This window comes from Nasonia vitripennis, chromosome 1 (genome assembly GCF_009193385.2).
Source record: "Nasonia vitripennis strain AsymCx chromosome 1, Nvit_psr_1.1, whole genome shotgun sequence".
In the NCBI taxonomy this organism is placed as follows: Eukaryota; Metazoa; Arthropoda; class Insecta; order Hymenoptera; family Pteromalidae; genus Nasonia; species Nasonia vitripennis.
In genome coordinates this window covers 11,074,675-11,085,579 of record NC_045757.1, presented here as the reverse complement: position 1 = coordinate 11,085,579, position 10,905 = coordinate 11,074,675, and the positions used below count along the sequence as shown (strand labels likewise).

The 10,905-nt window shown below is 43.4% G+C and overlaps 1 protein-coding gene across 50 annotated transcripts in view; it reads left to right on the top strand.

Moving 5' to 3' along the window:
* Positions 1-1,871: 1,871 nt before the first annotated feature.
* Positions 1,872-10,905, top strand: part of LOC100114105 (Down syndrome cell adhesion molecule-like protein Dscam2) — a 64,158-nt gene continuing 55,124 nt past the window's right edge. For 32 of the 50 annotated variants that reach the window (XM_031930622.2, XM_031930746.2, XM_031930655.2 and 29 more), the window contains exons 1-6: positions 1,872-2,576; positions 4,379-4,494; positions 4,815-4,996; positions 5,089-5,227; positions 5,491-5,664; positions 10,266-10,415. In XM_031930622.2, coding sequence (XP_031786482.1) covers positions 4,416-4,494; positions 4,815-4,996; positions 5,089-5,227; positions 5,491-5,664; positions 10,266-10,415 — 724 coding nt within the window. In that variant the 5' untranslated portion in view covers positions 1,872-2,576; positions 4,379-4,415. Of the gene's footprint in view, positions 2,577-4,378; positions 4,495-4,814; positions 4,997-5,088; positions 5,228-5,490; positions 5,665-7,064; positions 7,227-7,464; positions 7,636-7,880; positions 8,043-8,904; positions 9,067-10,265; positions 10,416-10,905 lie in introns of those variants that run through there. The other 18 variants (XM_031930757.2, XM_031930796.2, XM_016981045.3 and 15 more) reach the window with 8 other exon arrangements.

The following is a 10,905-nucleotide window of genomic DNA, read 5'->3' as shown; positions in this document are numbered from 1 at the left end:
GAGCGCGGTTCGTTTAACACTATTACAATGTTGTTTGAATAATAACGCTCGCTTCTCGAGACAAAGTTTCTTTTCTTTTATGTGATTAGCGTAATATAATAAGAGCTGTATGCGGCAGCTTGTAATAGAGTAGGACGTTGACGATGTGTTTATATCGCTCTTTACGATCATCGCCGACTTCCTTCGCTGCGTCTAATTGAGTGTAAGTGCGCGTTGCTGCTTCTTAGATTCAGGATGTATATTGTATATTATCGGGTTATTAATGAAATTCAGTGAAGGTGTATTATTATAATTAGAAGTCGAAACTCAGGAAATACAGGAGGTAATCGCTTCTCTGGCGCTTGAGACGTTACGCTGACAAGAGATAAGAATCTCTCGGTTCCGGAGTCTCTATGCAGCGATAAAGAATCCATCGAACTTTTCTTTTTGACTGCGCGCAATCTAATATCCTTTTACCTTTTTACGTTCGTTGAGCGGCGATTGAAAAAAAAAACAAATTAAATAGAGTAGATAGAAGCGGTTATTCATGCGTCCCGTGGTATAACAAAAAGCGCGACTTTATACCCATGTAATTTGACGTAGTTTACTTCTTTTATTCATCATAGAATAATAGAAAAAGTTATTGAAACAAATACTCGAGTGATTAGTTGATGATATACACGTCCACTACGATTATAACAAATATAATAAATTCTATGCAATAATAAATATTCTTAACTAGAAGTACTGTTAAAATTTTACACTCATACAAGTTGAGGCTAAGACCTAATAAACTGCTAACATCTTTTGAACATTGGATTTGACTCGAGCCACAATTTCACGAATCAAATTCAAAAATTAATATGTCCATCGCGTGATAAAAAAATAAAAAATACCCATGGCTAACGACATTGGGCGACTCCCCCCTCCATTGACCTCCTCCACCTTAGCACTCGCGATACCACACAATCACGGGCAAAACGATAAATGAGAAAAAATCAACGCACAATTTTTCTCGCTCCATATACCAGAAACCAGCTCGACTAATTTCCTCTCCCTATATACTGCAGCAACCTCGGTCTCCGCGTCCCGTCATTGAAGTCCGAGATTGAGCTCGTGAATAAGCGCACCGCATGAATCTCAAGCGGACGTATTATATGCGGGTATGCGTACGCGGGAGAGAAAGAGAGAGAGAGAGAGAGAGAGAGAGAGAGAGAGAGAGAGAGAGAGAAGGAAGGAAGGAAAGTGGACAGGTGTGCAACGCTCGAACCACTGCTCGAACGCGAGGCGGCCAGCGCCATCTGATCCCGCCGCAGGTACGCACGAGAATGCAATGTAACAGAGCAGCCGAGGTCGACCACTGCCGACTGCAGCTGCCGCTGGACCTCCGCCACCGTTCGTGCCGACTTTCGCTCGGTCCGCTGCGGTTTGCCGTCTATAAGTATATATCGCTCGCTGTTCGACTTTCCAGCGTTATTGCGTTTTTTTTCCTTAAGCGAGTCATTGTCTTCGAGGATGTATTGTAGTATTGGAGATGAAAAGTTATGATTCACCGAGTGAGCGCGTGTCATGTCGCGCTTGAATGCCTATGACGACGATGTGCTCGTGCCGTATCGCCGTCGAAACTCCTCGACGAGGATAAGGAGGATTAATTAAAATTGCATACAAAAAATAAAAACCTAGACTTTGCAAAGCGCGCAGAGAAACCCTCACAACGCATTTTCCAAAAGCGACTTTCCCAAAAGTAACGATAACAACAAAGTAAGTTAAATTAAGGAGATCAAAAAAAAGCGAGGATTCGAAAACTCGCGCGCACCGCGAGCAAGGAAGATGGCGGCAGGTGAGGCAACGGTGGCGCCCCCGGCTTCGTCGCTCTACTCTACTATAACCTCTCCGCACGCATAATTGTCGTCGATGCCGGAGCGCGAGCAATAGTAGCATACATAGGAGCAGCAAGCAGCATCACAGAGAGCCGCAGCAGCAGTTCCGTAGCCGCAGCAGCTCACCGAGTGTCGACGGCGTGCATCAGCGCTCGCACTCGTCCGAGCTTCGCTGAGATTCTCTCGTCGCGTCGCGAAGATAAAAATAAAAATAACATCCGTCAGTCTAACCCCCGCGTTGGTGTGTACACAAAGTCTCAGCAGTCCAGCGACAACCGGAGCGTCGCCGAGCTTCGTTGTCTGCTCTTGAATATCTCTCCCTCTGCATAGTTGTGCGTTCTGACAGTGTGTGCATCGATTCGGGAAGTTCAAGATTCACCGTTGAGGTGCAGCGTGCGTGCGAGGAGTCAGTGATTTAGAGAAGAAGAAGAAGAAGAAGATTAAGAAAAAAAGGTGTGCGTCTGTGTGTCAGTGGGTGCATCATCTCGCTCTGTTATGTGCATGTGCATGAGTGTCCAGTGCTGCTGAGAGAGAAAGAATCCGCATATCTCGGCGAGGAGCAGCTCTGCCAGCTTATGCATATCTCTCTCGAGGGGAGAAGCCGAGGAAGTAACAAATGTGAAAAGAAGCATTAGGACAACGACGACGGAGTGCACTTCCTGCTTCGCTGCTCGCGCTCTGTTGTGTTTTGCATGTTTTGTGAGAAAAGTCCGAAAGGTTCGTCGAGCCCGCATCATCGTCATCCCCCGCAGTATATTCGCAGTGTGCAGCGACGACTATTTATACATTGAACAAAACGCGTTGTTTGTAAGACACGGAGGTGCTAACGAAATTTCGGGCAGCCAGAGGGTGCGAGGGGCGCTGCGCTCCCTGCACACGCATGTGTGTGCACGTTCCTTTTGTTTTGAACGTTCGGCTATTGCACTCGCGAGAGATCCATCCCTACCTCTCTCTCTCTCTCTCTCTCTCTCTCTCTCTCTCTCTCTCTCTCTCTCTCTCTCTTTCTCTCTCTCTCCTTCTCGGAGCAACCCTCTCGCGGAAAGAGGCTTTTAACAACAATGCTCGGGTTCGTGCGAACGCCTGGACCGTGCGGGAGAACCGCGGAGACACGGGCCGCGACAGCTGCAGCGAAAGTGAAATTTTGTTTTGAACCTTGAAATCTCACACGGAGCAATGGCCGGGGCATCCATTTTCGTAAATCCCTGCCTCTGCAGCGCGCATCCGAAAATCCCCAGGCGGTCGCGTGCTTCGGAGCGCGTTTACCTAAACGCGCTTCCTTTGTACGTCATCGGCGCACGCCCCGAGCCTCGTACGTTTGTTTATAAAAATCGGGAGCAAGATCGAATTCATCCCGTGCGTATGACGATCAATAAAACCTCCCCCGCGCGCTGTGCGCTCTCCGCAGGCGTGTGTCGTGCGCTCGGCCGTTCACAGAGACCCTTTCTCTCCCCCCTCCACTAAGTCGTCGCTCTCTCTCTCTCTCTCGCTCTTCTCCCCGCTCACATCGGATATTTTTCCCGTCCGCGAAATCCCTCTCCCTTTCTACTACGGCAGCGTGTCATATGGCCGGGCGGCGTCTAAGGTGCAGCGGATTAGGCCACGTGCGGCCACCGCCGCCGATGTTTCATTCATTCGCTGATTGTTTATACAGCGAAGACCGGCTGGTTTATTCACTTTTTGCAACTTATCCTTTCGCTATCTTATATACCTCGCGCTCAGGTGGAGGAGGAGGCTCGTGAATGGACGCGCGCACGTGCATTTGACAGTGCAATCGCTGCACGCGCGATAAGAGAGGGAGACGACGACGACGGGTTTTTTATTCAAATCGGAGAGAGAGAGAGAGAGAGAGAGAGAGAGAGAGAGAGAGAGAGAGAGAGAGAGAGAGACACGATGATTCATGTCGGGAGGGGTACGCGCGCTATACATAGAGGCTTTCGTTTATACCGGTGCATTCTGCGTGCACAATGCCGCCGAGCGGAATTAATTGAATGGGGCGAGAGGATTTTTTTCGGCGACGAGAGCTGAGCGTTACGTTTGTTTATGGACGTTTTATCGGATAATAGGTTTACCTCATACGCCGCAATTTTAAAAGTGAATGTCAGCCGAACGTTTGAACCAAATTAGTTGTCGCACTGTATTTTATATTCTAATTAGCATTACGATGTTATAACCAGCTCTGGCCATGCAATAACGTTTTTTTTTATTCCCTGTTCATGCACCATAAGAAATTTTAATTAAATTTGTATCTTCACTCTTGTTAAATAGCTGTAGCTGAAATTATTGTCAATATTTTCACCATGCAACTATTGAAAAAATAAATGCATTCATTGCTTTGCAACGTTAATTTGCGCTCGTACGCATGAATAATTTTAGAGAATTAATTTTCGGCCCATAGCTTCGATTGCGATTAATATAACGTTCCGTTACAGTTGATTGTCTGCACGCGCTATTGCAAAGTTAAATTACTGCATGCAAATAACCTTCTTCGCTAAGTCGACTAATGAGCACATATTTTTCAGGTTTTATTCAAGGAGCTTAATAGTCAGCCAAAGCAAGATGTGGCGAAATTCTCCCGTAGGAGGCGGGAGTCTTCGATCCGCTATTTTACTTTTTATTTCATCGATGTTTATGCTTGGTAAGTCAACATTACTATCGACATTATAAGCAATTCCCCTCTGTATATGCATGCGCTTGTTCTGATTCTCTCGATCAGCTTTAATTAAAAAACTGTTTTGCAATCAAAGCTGAGAATCTCACTGAAATAGATTTAATGAGAATTATCCGTACATTTTTTAATTAGTAATTTAACTGTGAAAAAGAGATATTTTAACGCTTACGACAGCAGCTAATATTTCGTAGAAGCTGTCGGCGAAATTACGCTCGACGAATTAACAACCGAGTAAGCAATTAATATTCGCTATACTGCAAACGATTCAACGAACGTATGATTTTCAGCTGTTTCGGCGGAGGACGAAACAATGGGCCCAATATTTGTCAAGGAGCCGCCTAATCGCGTTGACTTTTCAAACGGAACTGGAGCTGTGATTGAATGCCAAGCTAGAGGAAATCCTCAACCTGATATCATTTGGATTCGCGCTGATGGAACCGCTGTTGGAGATGTTCCTGGACTACGTCAAGTAAGACTGTCTATAAAATTAATCAGTTTTATTGCGTTGTTACAATGATTCTATGAGATCATGCATAATAATTTTCGTATATATTTTAACAGGTCCTACCCAACGGCAATCTAGTCTTTCCACCATTTAGAGCCGAAGATTATCGCCAAGAAGTTCACGCACAAGTTTACATTTGTCTTGCTAAAAATCCCGTTGGTTCCATCCACAGCCGCGATGTAAATGTCAGAGCCGGTAAGTTTCACAACTATTTTTCAACGCGTTTAAATTAACTTGCAAACCATAGCGAACAATAAGGGAACGACGAATCGAAGAACAAGCGATAACGAATTATTATATTCACTAATCAATATTCTATAGGAACAACTAACGATCATTTTTCAGCAGCATTAAGCACTATAGAGCAAACATTGCTAGATCTTTATTCTTAATATACCAGCGCAAGGTAAATCTATGTATGAAAATTAATGCGATGTTCGTGTGATGAATTCATCTAGTGGTCGCGCAGTACTACGATACCGACGTAAATAAAGAGTACGCGATTCGAGGAAACAGTGCTGTACTGAAGTGCGTCGTGCCGTCGTTCGTCGCCGATTTTGTGACTGTTTTGTCATGGCATACCGACCAGGGAGAGAAATTTGTACGAAATACCGACGGCACTGAAGATTATGGTATTTAACTAGTCAAAAGATAATCAGTTTACGGAATAGACTGGGATAGAACGCGAGAGCTTGGTTAACGTTGCAAGTTTATTATGTACGTCTCATTTAAAATGTTGTTCACGCAAAGGTTTTTCAATGCAAAAAATTACTCGTATAGCAGTCGCGTATCGTAGCGATTTTATAAGCGTTGCGACATCGATATTAGAGTAACTTGATTGAGTAAACAATTACGTTTAAAATAAAATAAACCAATATACAGTAAGGTTACGTATAAATTACGTAGTAAAAGCTTACATCGAAACCAGATGAGTAAACACCGAATTCATTCACGCGCTAAAAATAGTAAAACGACGACGAGAACCCCGTTGAAAAAAAACAATATCGATCTAAAAGAAAAAGTTGTGCGCGCGCGTGTAATAAAACCGCATTATGCTGCATCCGCGCGCGGCTCTAAAAGTTTAGCGCGCTCGTTACAATGAAAAACTCGCTCTTGTTCTCCGCGGATAGCGGCACAAGGTCGTGTCGTTCAGCTGAAACTCCCGCTAATTTATAAATTGGTCCAAGCGATGTATAGCGGCAAAGGGTTCAATCATCCTGCTACGTGCGCGCGTAGGCATCGTGTCGGAGAGCGGAAAGAATCTCATCAATAGCTGCGCATTCTACATTAGCTCCTCGAGGAGAGGGGGCTATACGTTCACAAGTGGGCGATTGATGTATTCGTATATTAGACACGATCTCCTAATCGCTCGTAAACATGTATTTTCCAGTCGTGCATCAGTACTATCAGTCGGAAGTGAATAACGAGTACGTCATACGCGGAAACGCGGCTATTCTCAAGTGTAGCATTCCCAGCTTCGTCGCCGAGTTCGTGCAGATTGTTGGATGGCAGGACGATCAGGGAAATTCGTTCAATATGGGAAACGAGTCTGGTAGTAAAAGCGACTCTTTGGCATGCAGCGCGACTCTCAGTTGGCTTGCATCATACTCTCCGTATATAACCTCGTAGCCGGAAAAATTACGCAAAAGTTATTACCATTCCGCATAATCTCTGAAAGCCGCTTGGAATTGAGAAAATCGGTAGTGTTACACCTTTTGCATGCGTTTTCCGGCGATCACGACGTGTACAGCCGCGCGTATTTTCTCACTCACCGTGTGCGAGCGCAGCAAAAATCGTCTTATGAATTAGCCGGTCAACGAGCGAAATTAGCAATATAATTTGCGTATGGAAAATAACAGCAGTGCAGGTATCATTACGAAAATCCACGCCGTCTTCTATAATAGACAGGAAGCTATAAATCTCTCGAAGCTAGAAGACGTTATATACGAAATAGGCGAAAAAGAAAAAGAAAAGTCGATAATTGGTCGTAAATTAATGACTGGACATTCTGCCTCTTGACATTCCCATGCAGTTGTGACACAGTATTACGAAGCGGAAGTAGTGTCGGAGTACGTGATCCGTGGCAACGCAGCTATCCTCAAGTGCACGATACCGAGCTTCGTGGCCGAATTCGTCTCGGTAGACACGTGGGAGGGCAGCGACGGATCCAGCTACAAAATGTCCCACGACTACGGTACACACCTCGTAACGATCCAACCGCTCGATACGATCCTCTCACTTGCTCTTTCTCTAAAATGCGTACATCTCCTTCTTCACGCCTTACACTGCACTCCCTCTCCTCTTTGTCTCGTGGCAGCCGGGACGACGCTCGCAGCTTCACCGCGATGGTGGTATTATAGCCGCGTTATATAGGCGACGATAACAATGCACATAAAGCTATTGCCCAATACATCGGCCGTCTCTGTTTGAAGTTGTAACGCAGGCGTACCATCCGGAAATAATGACCGAGTACGTGATAAGGGGCAACAGTGCGATACTCAAGTGCAGCATTCCGAGCTACGTAGCCGAGTTCGTGACAGTCGAGGCCTGGATCCGAGAGGACGGCGAGACTTACTTACCGAGATTGCGGACTAACAACTCGGGTACACGCACGACAAGCTGAAAAAAAGCAAAGATCTAACGCTCGCTCTCGCATATATATTTTTCTCTCTCTACTTCTCTTAATAATAGCCTCCATAAAATGTATATTATATACGTAGGCATCGCACAAGCTGCTCAGGCTATGAATGTAGAAACGCTGCATAAATTCTAATGAGATATCTGTGTAAATGTGCCCATACATGCATGACGCCGACATATCACCGCACACATGTACGCGCGAGAGCAGTTGTCTCGCAGTCTTACGTCACTGAGGCCGAGAACGAGTACGTGATTCGCGCCAATAGCGCTATCATGAAGTGCAAAATCCCAAGCTTTGTCAGCGAGTTTATCTACGTCGATCAATGGGTGGCCAGCGATGGGTCTATTTATACTCCCGGCAGGGAACACGGTAGGCGCGCGTTCATAGTCAGCTCTGTGTGTGTGTCTGTCTGTCTTTTCTCTCAGCGCACAATGAGGAGACGCTGCTGATTAGTCCACACCCTCGCGTCGCCCTTTAAAACTGACCGACCGACCGATTTAAGCGGATAAAGAGTTTCATGCGCGTTCACGGTCGATCGTCTTCGGGCTTTAAAGGGCGGCCGCACGCCGGTGTCATGCGATTACGACGAGCTTCTTACTCTCTTTAGCCCCTGTCATATCACTCTCGCACTAACTTTTCCCACTGCAACTCGAAGATTTCTCCGCTTTCTCCTCTACACGTCCGATATTCCCGTCGATCCTCAAACAAGTGGTCGCGATCAGTTCAGCGCGGAGGAATTGAGAAAGAGGAAAGCGCGCGTACAACCATTCGGTTTATACTCGAGATATGGGTAAAAAGGGAACGAAAGGATTAACGAGAATCGAAGCTCATACTCACATGTAAGCGAATCTGTCTTGTGCTTCATTACAGCCGTGTCTCAGTATTTCGAGGTTCAGGTGTACGACGTCTTCGCTATACGCGGGAACGCAGCGATATTCAAGTGTCAGGTTCCCTCGTTCGTGGGCGACTATGTAGTCGTCGCCGAGTGGATCAGTTCGAACGCCGAGAGCTTTACCTTCGATAAACAGTCATATGGTACACCCCTCGTTTAATTACATACACCCGATCGCACCGATCGGTCTACACTTAATTTTGACGCTCGCTGTTCTTTTATTATTATTTGGTCACACAATGTCCTCGGGATCCCTGGGTTGCATAATACCCGAGCAGTCGAATGGGAGAGAGAAAAAAAAACGCAAACGCGAAATTTTCGAAATTGCTCTGGTTGCAGTTGTCGGGCAGCGATACGCAGTGAACGTCATGGACGAACACGTCTTGCGAGGAAACGCTGCGATTATCAAGTGTCATATTCCAAGTTTTGTCGCCGAATTCGTGCAAGTCGACTCGTGGCTGGAAGACGATGCCACCGAGATTTATCCTGGACGAGATTACGGTACACATGTTCAACACATGCTAGACACACAGTCTCTCACTCTTTTTTTGATACCATCATGTATATTTACTCGTTTTATCGTTTAGCTCTTTCTCGTTTGCCTTGCGACGCAGCCCTTTTCTCAGAATAGAATTACGTATTCGTATATAGCTCTCTTCGTGCGACTCGCATTATACACGTGCACACTTTTTAATTTACGTTTTATTTTTCTAAATCGGCGTAAATCGACAGTGGCGGCGACATGCAATTATACGTTATTGGCGAAATTCACGATACGATGTAGGATTACGAAGCTTGGATTGTCACGCACGTACGATATATAGGCAAATCAGAAACGAAATTTTGAACAATTAAGTGTAGTGTATAAATATTCGATTGGCTAAAGATTCAATACCTTTGCGTCGCGATAATTTAAGCAATGTCTTTTTATATTTATATAAAAGAAGACGCGTGGAAATTTGATGAGCCTCAATTCATAAGACGTTAACTGCAGCTGCTCGCGCTGTCCCAGACTGTTTCACGTACATTTCCTTTCCTATTTTTCTCACGTACACTCCTGAGTATTCCGTCACAGTTATACTTGCCGCTCTGTCCTTCCTAGCCCTGTCCCTGTAGCATTTTCTTTTATCATTAGCAGCATGACGCTATACTTTTTTGGTTTTCGGTGTTTTTACGTAATTCTGCTATCAGCTTGACATTACAAGAGCAATCTTCAAATATTTGAACTGTTTTCAGTGTTATCGTCATTTAAAAAAAATTAATGTTTTATTTTGAAGGATGTTCTTAAACTAACAATTTTATTGTGCATGCGAAACAAATTAATCACTATATTTTTCAAAGTTTTGGTCCATTCATTCAAAATTACTTAACTTCCTCTAATCTTATCATCTGAAATAAGTATGTGTGTCCAGATGAATATCTTGTCTCATTTGTATGCATAACGCATAGCAGCACCTTCACCAACGTAAAGGAATTTTCTTTGTACTTCTGTGTACCAGTGATAAGGTTCAAGTTTTTCATGGGCGCTTAACATTTTTTTGAATTACAAAAAAAAAATGTTTTAATAAAAAATAACCGATCAAACAAACTTTGAAAAACGATAAGAATGCATGAATTCTTCTTACGTTGCTATCGCTTTCATTAATTTTTTAGCATTAAGAACAAAATAATTAACATTTATTTTTCATGTGCGGGTTCAGATGGCAAATATCTCGTACTTCCATCTGGAGAATTGCACATTAAGGACGTGGGGCCAGAAGACGGATACAAGACCTACCAATGCCGAACTAAACATAGACTTACCGGAGAAACAAGACTTTCTGCTACCAAAGGACGATTGGTCATTACCGGTAAGTTCCTTAAAAATTGTTAATCTAATATTTTTATTTTTTAATTTTCTTTTCTGGGCCCAAATTTGTTCACCGATCTTTATTCAGGATTATAGAGTTTATATAAGAATATTTTAATGTAATAAATAAATCATAGATTAATAAATGGTAATGTGATTGGGACCAGAACGGAAGATAGTATACCATACGAAGATACTAATTAATGAATAATAATTAGGTATTCTATGCGCATATTTTATACATTCAAAAAAATGTGTTTATTAGAGTTTAAAATATTTTTCATTTTTTGATTTATTATTTATAAGATTTATATATATATATATATATATATATATATATATATATATATATATATATATATCTTTAAGGTATTCCTCATTGACAAAAAACACTTTTATTTATTTAAAATCAGCAAAATGATTGAAAAATAATCGCAAATGCCCAATTATTAATAATATAAGTTTCAATTTCAAACTTTACAATACTATAC